The sequence below is a fragment of the Stegastes partitus genome, unplaced genomic scaffold (assembly GCF_000690725.1).
Source record: "Stegastes partitus isolate 25-593 unplaced genomic scaffold, Stegastes_partitus-1.0.2 Scaffold211, whole genome shotgun sequence".
NCBI lineage: Eukaryota > Metazoa > Chordata > Actinopteri > Pomacentridae > Stegastes > Stegastes partitus.
Window position 1 is genome coordinate 63,265 of NW_007577942.1, and position 19,955 is coordinate 83,219.

Consider the following 19,955-nt stretch of genomic DNA (forward strand, 5'->3'; position numbering starts at 1 on the left):
GTTTCAGGCTGCAAGGTGGACCAGTGGCTAGCACCGTTGCCTCACAGCAAGAAGGTCGCCGGTTCGCATACCGGTGGGGGCACCGGGATCTTTCTGCATGGAGTTTACATGTTCTCCCCGTGCAGTGTGGGTTCTCGCCGGGTTCTCCGGCTTCCTCCCACAGTCCAAAAACATGTTGAGGTTAATTGGTGATTCTAAATTGTCCATAGGTGTGAATGTGAGTGTGCTTGGTTGTCTTAGACTGGTGACCTGTCCAGGGTGTCCCCTGCCTTCACCCTGAGTCAGCTGGGATAGACTCCAGCCCCCCCACGACCCTAGTGAGGATTAAGCGATGTATAGATAATGGATGGATGGATTATTGTTTCGGTCTGGAACAAGTGCATAATGCATTCACTGTGCGTTATACTGTGTATAATTGTGTTTGTGACCAATAAAGGCCTTGAATCCTTACAAGTATATCCAAAGCTGTGAACAGTTCTGTGTACAGTCTGTGTACCACAGTGCAACATAACACGGTTTATAATACTTCACAGATTTTCAACATGTACTGTGGTATTTAATTTCTAGTCCTATATACTGTGGTATATATGATGTACAATTATGCAACATGCTATTTACCTAGAGAGCACCGTGTTCTGGGTCTTAGCCTTAACATTACATTAGTTAGGTTATTCTCCGTAATTAATATCACTGTATGGTCTCTCACCCTTTATATATATTGTACTCAGGTAAAGTAGTATTTCATGTAACGTTTGTAGGGTTCAAGCACTAATATATAAATTACTTTGGTAAAAGTATACCATAAACGAAACTGTAGGGTTTTTACTCCAATATTTGCATGTGTTGCTTTATTTGTAACACCAGTGATAATAGTAAATAATATTTATGAGAATTAAAAAAAAAAAAAAAAAAGTGACTGAATGATTTTCTCTTGTTGTATTGCATGCTTAGGATGCATGAATTTGTTTCAGTTATTTGTCTCATTTGACATTTGTTTTGTTTTTAAACACTTTGTAACTTTGGTTTTGAAAGGTATTATACAAATAAAATTGTATACAATATAGTTCTTACTGTTATTATGCTTATGATTGTGAATATGATTTTTACTGTAGTGAACTAGAGTAGCATCAAGCACCATGCTATGTGTACTATCTGACTAACATGACACAGGAATTTACCATTGCTTCTACTACTACTAGTACCACTACTACTACTACTACTACTAATGATGATGATGATGATAACAATAATAATAAAAATAACAGCAAACTTGCAAAAAATACTTTACAAAGGACATCAGCAATTAAAACAAGTCCACACCATAAGATCCATCCAACTAAAATTCTGCATAGGAAAATTCAATGGATTTAAAACAACCATGTAAAACGGTTTATGTATCTATTTATATATATATATATATCGTTGTACCTATATCTATGTGTACATGTTTTTTAATACTTTTGTTTATGGAAATTAATATCCATTTTGTAAACTAAACAAAGTTTAAAGTGCGCTGAAACAGCCGCGGCCTGCAGGGGGCGCTGCCTGCTGCTCCACGGTGTTTCTGTGACCTCTGACACTGGAAGAGGAAGCAAAGCGGAGGTTGTTGTGCGCTCGTGTTAGCGGCGCTATTGTAACGTATGAGAGACGCATTTGCTTGAATGAAACTGAGACATTTTGGAAACTTTCTCATGCTACAAATCTAAACGCTGCGCCGATGTGTACAGTTTTCTCATGAAAAGGCAGAGTGTACTGAACTCTGTGGACCGGATTTAGAGCTAGCAGACTGCTTCACAGTCTTCAAGTGCGCTGAAAGCTGAAGGAAAAGTGGCACCATGGCGGATGTTACTGCTCGTAGTCTGCAGTACGAGTACAAAGCGGTGAGTATGCTGTGTGTGTTTGTTTGTTTTTAGATAAACTCATGAAAAGCATCATGCTATGCATGGAAGTTATTATTATGTTGTTGGACTATCAAGCTAACTACTTTTAAGTTTGTAATTAAAGCTACTGCTTGTGTATTTAGCCGTTATGCTAACTAGCCGTTAGCCTAGCCTAGCGGAGCAGCGCAGACTGAAACGGTGGCTGAATGTTCTGTCTTTGACTTGTTAGAACTCGAACTTGGTGTTGCAAGCTGATCGCTCTCTGATCGACCGCACACGGAGAGATGAGCCCACCGGAGAGGTGCTGTCCCTGGTGGGGAAGCTGGAGGGGACCAAGATGGGGGACAAGGCTCAGAGGACCAAGCCTCAGAAGCTGGAGGAAAGACGAGACAAGTCAGTACAGTCAACTACAGAGTTTGTTTTTGTCAAATTAAAGCTGAATTTTGTAATATGTGTTGTCTGTTGACTTAACATAGTGTAGTTTATGGATTGAACAATGTCTTATCACATGTATATTACTTTCAGTTCATGTCCATCCAGTGTCAAAATCCACTTTTGAGAGAGATGAGGCCCACGTTTCTCTGTCTGTCTTCACTGTCAAACTATCATTAAAGTTGGAAAAGCCCCAAAAATGTATTTTTCAAAAAAACATTACAGGAACAGGAGAGATACACTAAAAAAGGGTTGCAGAAATAAAACACATTTGTTGTATTGAAAAAATTCTGCTCCTGAAAGGAGGATGTTGACCAAAAACAGGTGTTCTGTCGGCTCAACACCAAAGGGCTCATTATTAGAATAAAATTAGAATTAGAATAAAACTTTATTGATCCCTTCGGTGCAAGATTATTATGAGATTATTATGAGAAATTATAATGAGATCTAAACACCAGCCAGAACAAAAAACTATTTTGGATGTCTTACACAATATGAAAAGCATTCTAAACTGTTTTCACTCCAAGAAAAAAAAAAAAGCATTTCCCTTTAAAACCAACCCAATCTGTTTAGAATGACCCATCCTTTCCAAATACTGTTATCTGGTGAAAAATCTATTTTTTTCACATCACATAAAAACAAAATATTGCATTGTCAGTTTTTTCCAATATCATGCAGCCCAACCTGAAAGATAAGAAAACCAAATTCTGCGCAACACTTGGAAGATATTTGGCATTCAGATGGTTAAAGCTTTGAGTGTGATTCTTCTCATCTAACCTTTTAAGTTATGTTGTCTATTAAGTGACTCTACCAATAATCTCTTTAATCCTTTCTTATTCTGTTTATACAGGAGACGAAAAAGAGATGAGGACAGGCATGACATCAACAAAATGAAAGGCTTTACCCTTCTGTCCGAAGGCATTGATGAAATGGTGGGCATCGTGTACAAGCCTAAAACCAAAGAAACCAGAGAGACCTATGAGGTGTTGCTTAGCTTCATCCATGCTGCTTTGGGAGATCAGGTCAGTAAACGCTACGACTTCTGCTTTTGTGAAAAAGTCAGCTTGTGTTATTAATCAGTGGTCAACACTTGATGTGTCATTTTTCTGGGTTGTTGTATCTGCAGCCGCGTGATATTCTGTGTGGAGCAGCTGATGAGGTGTTAGCAGTCCTGAAGAATGACAAAATGAGGGATAAAGAAAGGCGGCGTGAAGTCGAGCAGCTTCTTGGACCTGCTGATGACACGCGCTACCATGTGTTGGTCAATCTGGGCAAGAAGATCACAGATTATGGAGGGGACAAGGACTTACAGAACATGGGTAAGCACCTTCAAATTAACTAATGAATAAAGTATGTTAATGAAAATGTCCTTTACCTGTCAGTTTTACGTTAAAAAAAAAATATATTGATGCAATGGCACATTATATCTTCTTTCTGCAGATGACAACATTGATGAAACTTATGGTGTCAATGTCCAGTTTGAGTCTGATGAGGAGGTAAGGGTTTTTTTTTTTCCACTTGGGAATTGCAGTGCTTAAGTTATCCCAGTTTTGTAGCTCAAAAGTTTCTAGCCTTAAAATGTTCATAAACTAAGATGTTTGTAGGACACATCACAGATTTTTCTTTTCTCATGATATAGGAAGGGGATGAAGACCAGTTTGGCGAGGTTCGAGATGAACACTCTGATGAAGACAGTGAAGGAGAGGAGGCAGCTTTGGGTTGCACTCTTTCAGCCAATGTAAGTCCAGCATCTTTACAATTATCAGTACTGTATAAGCCAATTGTTAACAGAATCTGTATAAGTTATTGCGCCCTATGTTACACTAAAATAAATAAATTGCTCTTCAATTAGCTTGGTGCCACAGGTGATGTGATGACAGTGAAGAAAAAAGATTTACATCCTCGCGACATCGATGCCTTTTGGCTCCAGCGTCAGCTCAGCCGTTTCTACGATGATGCCATTGTCTCACAAAAGAAAGCTGATGAAGTCTTAGAAATCCTCAAGGTATGTTTGTCACCTTGTTTGATGTTTGTTTGGAGCGCCTACATGTGTGTTTTTCAGATCCCTTGACATCCCTTGTGTCTCTGTTATTCAACAGACTGCCAGTGATGACAGAGAATGTGAGAACCAGCTGGTGTTACTGTTGGGCTTCAACACCTTTGATTTCATTAAAATCCTCCGTCAGCATCGTCGCATGAGTAAGTCTGTCTTGGAGAATGACATTGTATCAGATTGTCGTATTATCGCCGTCTTTGAGGTTGCTAATTTTTTCTTTCCTTCCCCCCGACTCACAGTTCAGTACTGTACCATGCTGGCAAGTGCTCAGAGTGAGGCAGAAAAGGAACGCATCATAGGAAAAATGGAGTCTGATCAGGAGCTGTCAAAGATTCTCTACCAGCTGCAAGAGACTGAGAAGGAGGATATTATTCGTGTAAGAGCTCTTGTTTGTGAAATTATGTGAAGACTTTGCATAATTAGATTTTCCTGTGTAGTCCATCACGTCTGTTATTCTTGGGTTTCTTTAGGAAGAGCGATCTCGTAGGGAGAGGGTGAGGAAGTCTCGTGTTGATGACTTGGAAGCAATGGACATTGACCATGGAGAGGTAAATAAAGTAACAGTGTTCATATATAATATTAACCACACATCATGCTTTCAGGTTTACTCCCTGTAGTCTTTTACTCTATTGGATTACCCTGCATCTGTATGTTTGTACGCACTGAAGTCAACTTTATGTTTACATCATACATTCTTTTCATCTTACAGTCAATGGCACCTCGACAGTTGCTCGACCTTGATGACCTGGCCTTCACTCAGGGAAGCCATTTCATGGCCAACAAGCGATGCCAGCTGCCTGACGGCTCTTTTCGTAAACAGCGCAAAGGTTACGAAGAAGTCCACGTTCCTGCTCTCAAACCCAAACCCTTTGCTGATGATGAGGTTTGTTGGTTTTATTTTACATTGTCATTGTACAACTGTGCTTAAACTAATGCAAACATTTCAGTGATAAGCAGTGTATGAATCCAGCGTGTTACTGTGTCATCAGGTGCTTGTTGCCATTGAGAAGTTGCCCAAGTATGCCCAGGCTGGATTTGAAGGATTCAAAACCCTCAATCGCATCCAGAGCAAGCTGTTCAAGACCACCATGGAGACAGATGAGAACCTGCTAGTGTGTGCACCTACGGTAAGCAAACTTTAAAAGACAGTGACAGTGTTCTTCAAGGGACTTTTCCTCCATAATAATATTTGTTGTGCACACAGGGAGCCGGTAAGACCAATGTGGCCCTGATGGCAATGCTGAGAGAAATTGGAAAGCACATCAACCTGGATGGAACAATCAACGTGGACGACTTCAAAATCATCTACATCGCTCCCATGCGCTCACTAGTGCAGGAGATGGTGGGAAGTTTCAGTAAGGTGAGTCTTATCTCCCCCCTTCTCCTGAGTTTATTTGCTTACTTTGAAGGCATTTAAAAGTTTGATGGGCACAGATCTATAAGTAACTGTTCTCCATTTTTCATTCCAGCGTTTGGCAAGTTATGGCATCACAGTGTCTGAGCTGACAGGAGACCACCAGCTCTGTAAGGAGGAGATCAATGCCACCCAAATCATCGTCTGCACCCCAGAGAAATGGGACATCATCACTCGTAAAGGTGGAGAGCGTACCTACACCCAGCTCGTGCGCCTCATTATCATTGTAAGTGCTGTGAAATTGTTGGAGAAGCATAAAGGAGAAAAATTGCAATCAAGCTCTCATGATAACTAAGGGAATTTATCGTGCAGGATGAAATCCACCTGCTGCATGATGACCGTGGACCCGTGTTGGAATCTCTGGTGGCAAGGACCATCCGCAATGTGGAGCTGACCCAGGAGGATGTGCGCCTGTTGGGCCTCAGTGCCACACTGCCAAACTACGAGGATGTGGCTACCTGCCTGCGTGTCGATCCCGCCAAAGGACTCTTCTATTTTGACAACAGGTATGTTATTTGAAAAAGTGACAAAAAAGTTAAGGCATAACTAGTATTGTTTGGAGAATTCTTTCCATGCCAATCATTCCTCGATACTGCATTGTTTTCTGTAGTTTCCGCCCCGTGCCCCTGGAGCAGACTTATGTTGGCATCACAGAGAAGAAGGCCATCAAGCGTTTCCAGATCATGAATGAAATTGTCTATGAGAAAATAATGGAACATGCTGGAAAGAACCAGGTGAGCCCTAATTGACCTTTCTCATCAGACATGATTTAATGACCTGATTTCTATAAGGATGTACCGTAGCACTACTTCATAACAGTATGTCATGTAACCACATTTTAACAATTCCTGACGTTGATTTGTCCCCAATAGGTGCTAGTATTTGTCCACTCCAGGAAGGAGACAGGAAAGACTGCCAGGGCTATAAGGGACATGTGCTTGGAGAAGGACACTCTGGGTCTTTTCCTCAGAGAGGGTTCCGCATCTACTGAAGTGTTGAGAACTGAGGCGGAGCAGTGCAAGGTGAGCTAACATCATTGACCTGAAACATTCAAAACAGATTTGTTTAGTGTTGAACCCTTGATGTGAATGCTCGATTTAACTTTTTCTTTTAGAACCTCGAGCTGAAGGATTTGCTCCCTTACGGTTTCGCAATCCACCACGCTGGTATGACCAGAGTCGACCGTACGCTGGTGGAGGATTTGTTTGCCGATCGACACATCCAGGTCCTGGTGTCTACAGCCACTCTGGCTTGGGGTGTCAATTTGCCAGCACATACTGTCATCATCAAAGGAACCCAAGTGTACAGTCCTGAGAAAGGCAGATGGACTGAACTGGGAGCATTGGATATTCTACAGGTCTGTCTTTACCTGATTGTTGATGAGCTGCAATGAGTTCTGCTTCAGTTTGTCCCTCCTATAACCATAATAAGTCTAATTGATTTTGTCTGATTTCAGATGCTTGGTCGAGCCGGCCGTCCTCAGTATGACACCAAAGGAGAGGGAATCCTGATCACATCCCACGGAGAGCTGCAGTATTATCTGTCCCTGCTCAACCAGCAGCTGCCCATAGAGAGTCAGATGGTGGGCAAGCTCCCTGACATGCTCAATGCAGAGATAGTACTGGGCAATGTGCAGAATGTAAAGGTCAGTGACTAGCACACCCATACATTTGGTTGAAGTTATTAAAATTTTTGATTCCTTTTCAGTTTCTCTAATGTCTCACATTTGTTGTGTTAGGATGCTGTGAACTGGCTCGGCTACACGTACTTGTACGTACGCATGCTCCGAAACCCCACCCTGTATGGTGTTTCTCATGACGACCGGAGTACAGACCCCCTGCTGGAGCGGCGCAGGATGGACCTGATTCATACAGCAGCCAACGTCCTGGACAAGAACAGCCTCATCAAATACGACAAGAGAACCGGCAGCTTCCAGGTGTGCACATCTCTGCTCAGCATGTTTCTTTGCAATTCCAGTGCTGTTAAATGAGTGAAAAGTTGGACTTGATTTTGAGATTGACTTTTTTTTTTTTTTTTTTGCCTCCTAACCTGCAGGTTATTTTTTTTTTTTTTTTTTTCCTCCTAACCTGCAGGTTACAGACCTGGGACGCATTGCCAGTCACTTCTACATCACTCACGACTCGATTCAAACCTACAACCAGCTGCTGAAACCCACTCTCAGTGAGATTGAACTCTTCCGAGTCTTCTCACTTTCCTCAGAGTTCAGGAACATCACCGTAAGAGAGGTATGCTGACTCCAGGCAGACATGGTGGTCTTAATATAATTCACGTTAAAACTCTTAAAACTCTCTAAATTCAATTAGTAACATAAAGCTTTTGTTTTTTTAGGAAGAGAAACTGGAGCTTCAGAAACTACTGGAAAGAGTTCCTATTCCTGTGAAGGAAAGCATTGAGGAGCCAAGTGCTAAGGTAACACACATAACCAAGTTTATACAATTGAAATTATATTGTAAAGACATTCTTAGTACAGAGGACACCACAGGAATGTATTTCAGATTCTAGATAGACCAACATTTTTATAAATAAATAAATAAATAGATAGAAAGATTGTTGTTTGTCAGTTGAAATGATTTGTCAAATTGCCGTAAATAATATTTCTGATGTTCTCACTTTAGATCAACGTGCTGCTCCAGGCGTACATCTCTCAGCTCAAACTTGAAGGCTTTGCCCTCATGGCGGACATGGTGTATGTTACACAGGTACAGAAAGTTCTACTTCCATTATTAATTTTGTTCCCCCAAGCCTTTTTCCCCATTGTTTTGCATAAGACTATAGTCTCCAGGTCAGTTGCTAAAGTTGGTTTGTTGATGCGCTCTCATCTACTGCCGGTGTTTTTTCCTATGGAGAAAAGTTTTACATTCTTCTCGAATGAATCAGTTATTTCTGGCAGTGGGATAAACAGACTACCTGTGAACTCCTCTGCATTTTACATCTTTGAACTTGTCCAATCTAATTAAGACTGCTAGATCGAATTAACTTAACTCAATATTAGTTGACATAATGTCAAAGAAGTTGTCAATGTGGCTACTTTTTGTTAAAATGAATAACCAAAAAGTGACATAATTCTGTTTTTGGAAATCGTATAAATATGGGCGGGTGCTCTGCTTTAAATTTGTCATTGTCATATGTGATCTATGCAAATTCCCTTGTCTATATATCTGATGTCAGTTTTCTGAAAATGTAAAGCACATTTGTTATGAGAATTTTTATCTTTCTTCTTCAGAGTGCTGGACGTTTAATGCGGGCCATATTTGAGATTGTACTAAACAGAGGCTGGGCTCAGCTCACAGACAAGACCATGAATCTCTGCAAAATGATTGACAAGCGAATGTAAGTTTGCTTTCTCTTTAAAATTACAATAGACTTAGCTGTGTCCAGGCAGGCTGCTGATTTGCTGTGTGGTGTTTCTCCACAGGTGGCAGTCAATGTCTCCCCTGCGGCAGTTCAAGAAGCTGCCAGAAGAAGTCATCAAGAAGATTGAGAAGAAAAACTTCCCCTTTGAGCGTCTCTATGATCTGAACCACAATGAGATTGGTGAGTTTTCGTCCTCCTGACATTATTCACTGGATTCAGCACGGAGGGTAATTAGAGGCCTGTCTTGTGTTTTTCAGGTGAGCTGATCCGAATGCCAAAGATGGGGAAGACCATTCACAAATACGTTCACCAGTTCCCCAAACTAGACCTGGCAGTCCATCTGCAGCCCATCACTCGCTCTACGCTCAAAGTGGAGCTCACCATCACGCCTGACTTCCAGTGGGATGACAAGGTTAGTAGTTAGACTCATAATTAACTGCTCCTAAACTGTCCCTGTTTTTAAGCCCCCTAACACAGTTTATTTTGCCTCTTAGATTCATGGATCATCTGAAGCTTTCTGGATCCTTGTTGAGGATGTGGACAGTGAGGTCATCCTCCACCACGAGTACTTCCTCCTCAAATCTAAGTACGCTCAGGACGAACACCTTGTGACATTCTTTGTCCCAGTATTCGAGCCTCTCCCGCCACAGTACTTCATCCGTGTGGTCTCGGACCGATGGCTCTGTAAGTAGCTTGATCAAAACTTGTTAAAGAATTCACATAATGTTTATGTAAGCATTTTAACTAACTGCTTCGTTTTTTCTGTTTTCTCTCAGCCTGTGAGACTCAGCTCCCAGTATCTTTCCGTCACCTCATCTTACCAGAGAAGTACCCTCCACCCACTGAGCTGCTGGACCTGCAGCCACTGCCTGTCACTGCTCTCAGGAATTCTGCCTTTGAGGCTCTCTACCAGAACAAGTTCCCCTTCTTCAACCCCATTCAGACACAAGGTAGAGAAAAAACCTTATACTGTACTCCATAATACATTTCCACCATCATTTAAAAGATAGTGTTCCCACTTAGAGTTTCCATTTTTAGTTTTTTGGGTCAAACGGATATTAACGGTCCATTTCACTTTTTCACATTTCTTTACCCCCAGTCTTCAATGCTGTGTACAACAGTGACGATAATGTGTTTGTGGGAGCTCCCACCGGCAGTGGAAAGACCATCTGTGCTGAGTTTGCCATTCTGAGAATGTTGCTGCACAATGCAGAAGGTCGCTGCGTCTACATCACCCCGATGGAAGCTCTGGCTGAACAGGTAGGAAGTTATACAGAAGTGTCAAATGTGCTGATCAAAAATACCCTTTATTTTTTCCCTCTGGCATAACTATATTGGGTGGAGAAATTGCACAAACATCTGACCTGAGAATGTTTATCTTTGTCTCTTAGGTGTTTGTCGACTGGCACCAGAAGTTCCAGGACATCCTGAACAAGAAGGTGGTGCTGCTGACAGGAGAGACCAGCACAGATCTGAAGCTTCTGGGAAAAGGTGACATCATTGTCAGTACCCCTGACAAATGGGACATCCTGTCTCGTCGCTGGAAACAGAGGAAGAACGTCCAGAACGTCAGCCTTTTCATTGTGGATGAGGCACACCTTATTGGAGGAGAAAATGGAGTAAGAACAATATATAGAGTTATTCTATTGTGCTGTGTTTCAGAGATCTTCATGTGATACATATAAGGTGTGTCCTGCAGTGGTAATTTGTCAATGTGTTAATGTGCCTTGTTTCTCTTCATTAGCCTGTGTTGGAGGTCATTTGCTCCAGGATGAGGTACATCTCCTCTCAGATCGAGCGTCCCATCCGCATCGTGGCCCTCAGCTCGTCTTTGTCCAATGCCAAAGATGTGGCCCACTGGCTGGGCTGCAGCACCACGGCCACATTCAACTTCCACCCCAACGTCAGGCCTGTGCCTCTGGAGCTGCACATTCAGGTCTGTAATCATAGTGCCAGTCAACAAAATGTATTATTTCTAAAATGCAAATGTGCTACATGCACAAAGCTGCCAACAGCCAAGAAATCATAAATGCATGCCAGGTACCTGATTTGCTGTCAACTTTTCTTGTTTCTGTAGGGTTTCAATGTGAGTCACACTCAGACTCGGCTGCTGTCCATGGCTAAGCCGGTATATCACGCCATCATGAAGCACTCTCCCTCCAAGCCGGCTGTAGTGTTCGTTCCTTCCCGGAGACAGACTCGCCTCACAGCCATCGACATCCTCACTTTCTGTGCTGCTGATGTGGTTCCTCAGAGGTCAGTTACCACAGTGGGATTCATGTGTGCTCGATAAAGAATAGACATGGGAGGGATGTTGATGTTACATCTCAACCCTCTGGTCAAAGAATAAACTTTGTCTGTTTGTAGGTTCTTGCATTGCACTGAAAAAGACCTGGCTCCATTCCTGGATAAAATAAATGACTCAACTCTGAAAGAGACTCTGGCCAACGGCGTGGGATACCTACACGAGGGCCTTTCTGCAACTGAGCGCAAAATAGTGGAGCAGCTCTTCAACTCAGGTATGACTCATTCCTCCTCTACACTTCAAGCTTGGTAGTTCGGTAGGTTACAGACTAAACTAAAAGCTTTGGATTTTTATCCTTTTACAGGTGCTGTTCAGGTGGTGGTATCTTCTCGTTCACTCTGCTGGGGCATCAACATCTCAGCACATCTCGTCATTGTCATGGACACCCAGTACTACAATGGCAAAATCCACGCGTAAGTCTCCCGCTACTTTCATGCTGTCATTAGTTTGAAAAGTGTGTGCTAAAATGAATATGCATTGTGTTGGTGACACTCTCCTTCTGTTTTCTCTCTTACACTCAGATATGTGGACTATCCCATATATGACGTCCTTCAAATGGTGGGCAAGGCCAACAGACCCATGCTAGATGACGAGGGACGCTGTGTCATCATGTGTCAGGGCTCTAAGAAGGTAAAAAGATGTGTGGTTTATGTGCTGTCCACTTTTGAAAATGGTGACCAAGGTTAAAGCAACAAATGCCCAACAATAAGAATGAACCAAACTCTTTCTTTGTCTTTTCTCGGTAGGACTTCTTCAAGAAGTTCCTGTACGAGCCGCTGCCAGTGGAGTCTCACTTGGATCACTGTCTGCACGACCACTTCAATGCTGAGATCGTCACGAAGACAGTGGAGAACAAGCAGGACGCTGTGGACTATCTGACATGGACATTCCTGTACCGCCGCATGACACAGAACCCCAACTACTACAACCTGCAAGGTAAGTCACGTCCTTTTAAAGGAAGGAACAGACTGCACTTGTGCTCACTGAGTGACCTCAGACTGGATCAGGTGTTGAGTTTTATGTTCTGTGGTGTCTTTCATTCTGTCAGGCATGTCCCATCGTCACTTGTCCGACCATTTGTCTGAGCTGGTGGAAAACACGTTACACGACCTGGAGCAGTCCAAGTGCATCAGCATAGAGGACGAAATGGATGTGGCACCGCTCAACTTGGGCATGATCGCTGCCTACTACTACATCAACTACACCACTATCGGTTTGTGCCAACACCTGCCTGTCTGTTATTCCTGTCTTACATTCTTCACATATAGAACTGGGTTGAATTCAGACTTAACGGATGTTTTGCCATTGTGCTGACAGAGTTGTTCAGCATGTCCCTGAATGCCAAGACGAAGGTGCGTGGCCTGATTGAGATCATCTCCAATGCTGCGGAGTATAAGAACATTCCCATCAGACACCATGAGGATGCGCTTCTTCGACAGGTAAACAAACCCTACACCAGCAGGACTCAGAGTTCACCTACCCTCTTTATAGCAATACATCTCACAGGCCTGTAAGATTAAATAAAATTTTGTGTACTTGTTTTTCTATTTCAGCTGGCACAGAAAGTGCCCCACAAACTGAACAACCCTAAGTTCAACGATCCTCATGTGAAGACAAACCTGCTGCTGCAGGCTCATCTCTCCAGGATGCAGCTGAGCGCTGAGCTGCAGTCAGACACTGAAGAGATCCTCAGCAAGGTTCAAATTTCTCATGATTTTGACAAAAGCACCAACATAGTCATGTTTGTGGATTTGATTCCAAGGGTGCATATTTATAGAGTGTATTTGTTGTGTTTGTAGGCGATCCGTCTGATTCAGGCCTGCGTCGATGTGCTGTCCAGTAACGGCTGGCTGAGTCCTGCACTGGCTGCTATGGAGCTGGCCCAGATGGTCACCCAGGCCATGTGGTCCAAGGACTCATACCTCAAACAGCTGCCCTTCTTCACCTCGGAGCACATCAAGCGCTGCACAGACAAGGTAAATGTGCTTCATATAAAGTCTGCTTCAGTACTAGTGAGCATGAATCATGTGCAGATTGAAAGTAACCATGTTGTCTGTGCTACTTTCATCAGGGTGTGGAGAGCATCTTTGACATCATGGAAATGGAGGATGAGGACAGAACTGCTTTGCTGCAGCTCTCAGATGGACAGATGGCCGATGTGGCCCGCTTCTGTAACCGCTACCCCAACATTGAGCTGTCATACGAAGTGGCAGAAAAGGACAACATCAAGAGGTATACATCCACTTTGTCAGCAGCATTGCTCTAACTACTGACTGAAAAAATAACACTGAATTGAGTATCAAGGTTTTTGAAGGATTCTACTTTTTAGTTTCCACATGTAAACGTCATATGCTAATTCTAGAAACCTGGATAAGCCCTTACTCTTGTTTTGAGAAATCTAATTATGCTTGTATGGAGTACTCCTAAAGAAACTGACACTGTAGCATGTATACATCTCATCTCGGTTTCGGGCCACTGCCGAATACCTGTGCAGCCGAGGCTTCAGTCAAATGATGTAACTGTTCCCTCAGCTCACAGAACTGCATCATAACAATCTAGCCCCACCAGTCATAGCTGCGTATCCTCATCCACTGCTCCCTTGTCCTAAATAGTTGTGACTCTTTCCTCTTGCTCTCACTCCCCATTGCCAGCAGTAAGGTGGACAAGCCAAATGCACAATTTTGCATTGCAGTTAAATTGTGCTAAGCCTCCTATAAGTCTCTTTTTAAGGCTTATTTAGGCGATTTAAGGCTAAACTAAGAGTTATACAAAATTGTCAGATTGTGTTGTAAACATCACAGGCACCTACACAACATGATATACATACAGGAATATGAATGACCACATATCTCTGTTGTCCATGTAAACAACATATCACCAGTATGAACAAAACTGCAATGTGTTTCATAAACAGGATGCTGAATAACATGTAAACAATCTGCACTTTTGCTTCTTCACAGTGGCAGTCCAGTTCTGGTTCAGGTTCAGCTGGAGAGAGAGGAGGAGGTTACTGGGCCTGTCATTGCTCCACTCTTCCCCCAGGTAAGATCTGTTCTTTGCATCTGCAAGAGTGTCTGTAATATTTTTAGTCATTGCCATATACTGAGCGACTCTCATAAAAATGTTTTTCATTGTTCCAGAAACGCGAGGAGGGCTGGTGGGTGGTGATCGGTGACCCCAAGTCTAACAGCCTCATCTCTATCAAGAGGCTCACTCTTCAGCAGAAAGCAAAGGTCAGTGAGTTGTCTACTGCAAATAATCGGTGGCCAGAAACACTCTTTAAACCACCAGAGGCCTAACTATCGATTGTCTCCCTCCTCTGCAGGTCAAGCTTGACTTTGTTGCACCAGCGATGGGCATTCACAATTACACGCTGTACTTCATGAGCGACGCATACATGGGTTGTGACCAGGAGTACAAATTCAGCGCCGACGTGAAGGAGGCCGACAGCGATGGAGACAGCGACTCAGACTAATCAGTAACTTGACTGCTCCAACCTCCAGCATTTTTTTTTTTGATAAAGAGGGATCAGTAGGGTTTTGTTCCCTTTTTTCTGTAGATATTCAACATGATTTATGTTCCTTCACTTTAAATGTACACGCATCCTGATCACCTCTGCTCTTGTGAAAATGTCATTTTCTTCAGTACAGTTTCTTAGTTTAAATCACCTGAATGATGTACATCAGTCCAGAATTATAGCGTACAGGATCTTTTGATTCACATGTATGACAGATACATCTCAAACTCTACTCAGTTCGATTTAACAATGGCAACCAAAGCTCCAATCTGGGTTTTAAGTGGACAAACTATATAGTAACACTTTGTGCTTAGCGATCTAGTGTCAGTTTTAAAGTCTGACTTGAATTTGTTAAACCATTGGAAATTAAAAAATGCATCTGAAGCTGGTCTGCTGATTGAAGTCAGGGATGGTACAGTCTTATTCCAGATTGACTGTTTAAATTTAAAAGATGACTGTTCAGTTATATTTTGCATTTAAATTGTTATATGTAACTCTTGGACTGGTCTAAATGTTTTTAGTGTGACATACTGTCTGAAATGTGTTTTGCAATAAAGAGAAGCCACATGTTTTTATTTTTCTTTCATATTTATTTATATAAACAAGTCATTTCCATAAATTCTCAATTGAACTGTTACAAAGGAAAATGTACCCAAAGCACAAGATGCAGTGAAGCAGTAATATTAGCATGGAAACATACATGACCGATGACCTCTAACATGTCATACACATAACGTTAGGCAGAATCCTTCTGAGCTATCTGACTAGCTGCACAATTGCCAGTGTAACTTGCAGTAATGAAAAGGGGTTTACTCGCAGATCAGTTCTGTTGATTCAGTGCTCTTCTTGGAACCTCCATATGGCGATCTCTCCGTCGTCACTGCAGGAGGCCAGGAGTCCTGCCTCCTTTGGGTTCCAGGCAACACAGTTAACATCTTGGCTGTGAGCTTTGGTCACCTGAGCAGCCAGCGAGAACACCGGCTCATCTGGACTGGCCGTCTCATCCTCCTTAAACACTCGCACCGCATCATCACCACAGGCGGTCACCAGGGCACCGGTCAGCCGACACCTGAACAGAGATGGACTGTTCAGTTAAAGATGACATTCGAAAACGTGGACCACATTGCATGTGATCATTTTAAAATGTCAAAGTAGGTGAGCTGGTTGAATTGAGTTTTCACATAATTCATAGTTGGAAAAAATATTATGTCAGGTGAACAGTAGGGGTCAAAGGATATGTTTTATTTCAGGCCAAATATTAATTATTAGTAATCAAGGTGACTGATATCTGGAACTATTACACATTTGCAGTTAAAATTAAAATCTTGAGCTCAAATTTACAATGATACAAACTCCTGCACAAAACTTCCTTGAAATTCTGTAAGTTATGTTTTACATATGTTGAGCTAAAAGACAACTTTTCAATATTTATCCTCCACTGCTGATTGGCTGTTGTTGTGACATGTAACCAATCAGGTAGTCCTGTCAAAGAGTAATTCCGTAGAAGTAATGAATTCAATTATTTAATTTTTTATCTGGAAATTAGTTTTTAAAATTATTTGGGAAAATGCTGAACACTGAATCCAATGATTGGTCAGGCTGATAAACGGTCAGTAAAAATCTTCAGTAAGTGTTGACCTGAGTCAGTTTACTCTCATACTAATACTGAGAACTACTGTTTAAATGGCACTTCTTAACACTTAAGCCAGATTTCATCTAATCTGATGGAAAACAAAATGGGATTTTCATGACATGCAGGTAACTTCCAAAACACTTAACCAACAACAAAGCCATAACTCTTATTGATCCACAGATGTCACCAAACCAAGAGTACAAACAGGACGGACAGTGCACTTGACCTTCACATTATATGAAAATGAGATGGGACTTACCAGGCAATATCATACACTGTTCGTCCATGGTACCCAGACAGAGTGCAAACACACTTCCACGGCAACTCTACTTTATACAAACGGAGCACAAAAAAAACATTTTGTTAATGAGATTTGTTTTTTAAATTAGTAACTTGATTTGCAACAGACTAATGCCGTTTCCTGCTAAATGCTCACCCTGTCCACTTTCATTTGAATAGTCCTTCCAAATCTTCACAGTGCGATCATCGCTGCAGGAGGCCAGCCTCTGCCCAGTCGCATCAAAACACAAACTCCAGACTGTGGATGTGTGTCCTTGCAAGGTGGCGCGGCACTCCCAGTCATCATCCTCTTCCTTGTAAACACAAATGTTGTTGTCGTAGCTGGCTGAAGCCAGAAGCTGCGAAGAAAACACAGTAAGATAATAGTGCAGCAGACTGAGAAATCACTCAGGTGCACAGAGCAGAGTGTGACCAACCTCCTGGTTTGGGTGCCACACAACATGCTTGACATCTTGTGTGTGGGAGTTCACAACTGTAACACACTCATACTCATCTTCTTCATCCACTGTGAAACACAAAATGACAGAGATCAGGTTCACACACAAACTGGTGGTTGCATTTAGTGATTTGCAACTCTAAATTAAATACATGTGTCTGAGGTGGTGACATACTACAGTTTATTACAAACCTTCCCAGACCCAGACACTCTTGTCTCGGCTACACGTGGCTAACAGATTTCCTGAGGGGGCCCATGCCACGCATTTGACCTCATTTTCATGTCCTTCCAACACAGTCAAACTCTAAAAAACAAGACGAGAGCCTGGGTAAAACCTACAAAAGGAAAGCATCTTCAAAGTATGCTAATTCATAAACTAAATATGAAACATCTCATCTGACCTCAAAGTCATCGTTCTTCTTTTTCCAGATACATGTGGTTGCATCAAAGCTGGCAGAGGCCAGGTAGTTCCCACAGGGAGACCACGCCACTTTCCTCACGGTGCGCTGGTGTCCATCCTGAAGCACAGTCTTACATACCCAGGAGTCACCTGAAAAAAAAACAGAGTTGGGAAGGCTGTTATCCATCAGAGATTTTGACACTCTATTTATACACATAACCTTTAAATTTTCCTTATAAAAACTACAAACTCTTGCAAAAGTATACTTTCTAATGGAAATATAGACTTAACAGGAGTTATGCAGTAATGTGATGAAATACATTGGTATTCAAGTATTTAATCAGTGAAATCGTCCAAAACAAACATTCCTGTGTGGTTTAATCAGGGATTTCCAGAAAATGTAAAAATGTCTCAATATATAACGACATATAGAATGATAAGTATTTTATTGTCAGCCACACCAAACCTGAAACTAATGGCAAATACTTTATCATTTAAGGAGTCAGAAAAATTAAGCAATGCTTTGATGATATTTCTCCTAAATAGCAGACCAATGTTTCCAAATTGTTCTTAGTCTGTTTTACACATTACATACCAGAAACAACAAATGGGATGGATGTGAAGAGTACTTTCTCAGGATAGAAGTGTTTTCAGGGCTTTGTTTTAGTAAAAAGGCTGACAGGAATTCAAACAGGAATTTAAAGTAATACTGTATGAGAGGTATATTGATCAGTATACGTGTGATCAACCTCTATCAAAAATGGCCACATTTGTGTTTTTTCCCCTTTCATCCATGTCCTGATCATGCCCTGCTCTGACTGGATGTCAATCATATGCATAATTGCAAAAAAAAAAAAGGTTTTCTGTGCACCACCCCAAGATTTTCTGCCTGGATCTATGTCCAGGGCCACAGTATACTGTTTTGTTTTGTTGTTGTTTTTTAAAGCAATGAGTAAAACACACAATGACTTCAACTCATCAGGAACAAGCTGGATGACAATTTAAAAAGAATATAGCGCCTGGAGTTTTGTGTTGTTATACTGCAGTGTTATTGTAATGTTACTGTAATGTTAGTCAGGTTATAGAGAAGCTGTTCTCACTGATCTAAGCATCATTTCAGTGTCTTCAGCTCAATTTGTTGACAGCTCACCTTCTCGACCCCATATCCGGACGGCCTTGTCGCCCCCACACGAAGCCAGCAGCGTCCCGTTGGGGCTCCAGCTGACGAACCAGCACCGGGAGTCCGGATGAGCGCTGAACCTCTGGACCAGAGACAGAGACTCCTTCATACTTCAACCGGGAGATATTTAGCGTCTCTGAACCTCCGTCACGTCTGGCTCCTGTCCGTTACCGCAGACAGTTAGCTGACAGGAAACACTGCGGTGAACAACAACTACTGGCAGCCCGAACAAACAAACAGAGCTGCGGTCCTAAACGGAAGACATTTGTCAACATGAAGACAGGTTTCAAAAAGGAGGAATGTGTTTGCACATAAAGAACAAAGTACAAAAGTTCACAAAAACAGTCGTGTGGGAAGTGCCGCCATCTTTGCCTGTCAGGTGCTGGGCGCGCTGCATTGTGGGTGTTCTCCGTTTTTTTTGTTTTTTGTTTTTTTTTTTACTTTTTTTTTCAAAGATTTCACGAAAACACGTCATTACCTACACTATAGATTTTTTTTTTTTTTTTTTACTTTTTTTTTCAAAGATTTCACGAAAACACGTCATTACCTACACTATAGACATTTTCTCTTGCTAATTTGGTTTTAAAATGTAAAATGCATTTTTGTAAAAGGTTGTAGCACGATATAGAGTGACTTATAAAACTGCTTCGTCTTGTTTTAAACATGGTTTATACATTGTTATAAAAGTTTGAGCTGTATAATTAAGTAATTTATTTAAATTTGTAAGGCTTTTCCTTTGTAGCTTGTAGCTTCCTAGCATACACATATTTAAATACTCTAACTAAGTTTTTGTTTGTTTGTCAACAAACAAACAAAACACCTCCATAGACTTCTTTGAGAAAACAGATTTAAGATTTTAAGACGATGCTGACATCTACAATGAGGGGACTTGTTAAAGAAAAAACTATCACCATCAATAGCATTTGCTTTTATATAAGGACATCAAAATATTTTTTTTGGCTTCAGTGAACATAATTTGGGGATCCAAGACACTCAGTGGGACATTAAGTTTTGTCTATCACCTCTA

The 19,955-nt window shown here is 41.8% G+C and overlaps 2 protein-coding genes across 3 annotated transcripts; one reads left to right on the forward strand and one right to left on the reverse strand.

The window, feature by feature from the left end:
• The first annotated feature begins 1,618 nt into the window (after positions 1-1,618).
• On the forward strand, positions 1,619-15,550 carry snrnp200 (small nuclear ribonucleoprotein 200 (U5)). Its single transcript, XM_008280831.1, has 44 exons — positions 1,619-1,880; positions 2,110-2,273; positions 3,163-3,334; positions 3,439-3,631; positions 3,753-3,808; positions 3,952-4,050; positions 4,165-4,317; positions 4,412-4,511; positions 4,608-4,744; positions 4,839-4,916; positions 5,078-5,251; positions 5,358-5,495; positions 5,573-5,728; positions 5,838-6,008; positions 6,095-6,288; positions 6,393-6,516; positions 6,655-6,804; positions 6,897-7,139; positions 7,239-7,427; positions 7,521-7,718; positions 7,876-8,028; positions 8,132-8,212; positions 8,419-8,502; positions 9,027-9,133; positions 9,219-9,337; positions 9,415-9,569; positions 9,652-9,841; positions 9,934-10,107; positions 10,257-10,417; positions 10,549-10,776; positions 10,902-11,093; positions 11,235-11,413; positions 11,525-11,676; positions 11,767-11,875; positions 11,984-12,092; positions 12,209-12,398; positions 12,511-12,675; positions 12,780-12,901; positions 13,016-13,159; positions 13,262-13,438; positions 13,534-13,694; positions 14,423-14,504; positions 14,603-14,695; positions 14,788-15,550. The coding sequence occupies exons 1-44, from the start codon at positions 1,836-1,838 to the stop codon at positions 14,935-14,937; spliced, it is 6,411 nt and encodes a 2,136-aa protein (XP_008279053.1). The 5' UTR covers positions 1,619-1,835; the 3' UTR covers positions 14,938-15,550.
• ciao1 (cytosolic iron-sulfur assembly component 1) lies at positions 15,549-19,324 on the reverse strand. Of its 2 annotated transcripts, none has more exons than XM_008280829.1 (7): positions 18,899-19,324; positions 17,750-17,898; positions 17,541-17,652; positions 17,329-17,417; positions 17,049-17,250; positions 16,872-16,941; positions 15,549-16,048 (listed from the first exon to the last, which is right to left on the reverse strand). In XM_008280829.1, exons 1-7 carry the CDS (start codon positions 19,035-19,037, stop codon positions 15,814-15,816), a joined length of 996 nt encoding a protein of 331 aa, XP_008279051.1. In that variant the 5' UTR covers positions 19,038-19,324; the 3' UTR covers positions 15,549-15,813. The 2 variants fall into 2 exon arrangements, with proteins under 2 accessions (XP_008279051.1, XP_008279052.1); XM_008280830.1 differs by having other exon boundaries at positions 16,872-16,938; positions 18,899-19,322.
• Positions 19,325-19,955: the final 631 nt, after the last annotated feature.

Bases quoted from the DNA above. Each gene is read 5' to 3' on its own strand.
- snrnp200 (XM_008280831.1), top strand. From the start codon at position 1,836: ATGGCGGATGTTACTGCTCGTAGTCTGCAGTACGAGTACAAAGCG. The intron at 4,917-5,077 runs GTAAATAAAGTA...TTCATCTTACAG, and splicing joins TGGACATTGACCATGGAGAG to TCAATGGCACCTCGACAGTT. The intron at 9,134-9,218 runs GTAAGTTTGCTT...GTTTCTCCACAG, and splicing joins AAAATGATTGACAAGCGAAT to GTGGCAGTCAATGTCTCCCC.
- ciao1 (XM_008280829.1), bottom strand. From the start codon at position 19,037: ATGAAGGAGTCTCTGTCTCTGGTCCAGAGGTTCAGCGCTCATCCGGAC. The intron at 17,899-18,898 runs GTGAGCTGTCAA...TTTTTTTTTCAG, and splicing joins CCGGATATGGGGTCGAGAAG to GTGACTCCTGGGTATGTAAG. The intron at 17,653-17,749 runs GTCAGATGAGAT...CTTGTTTTTTAG, and splicing joins AGAAGAACGATGACTTTGAG to AGTTTGACTGTGTTGGAAGG.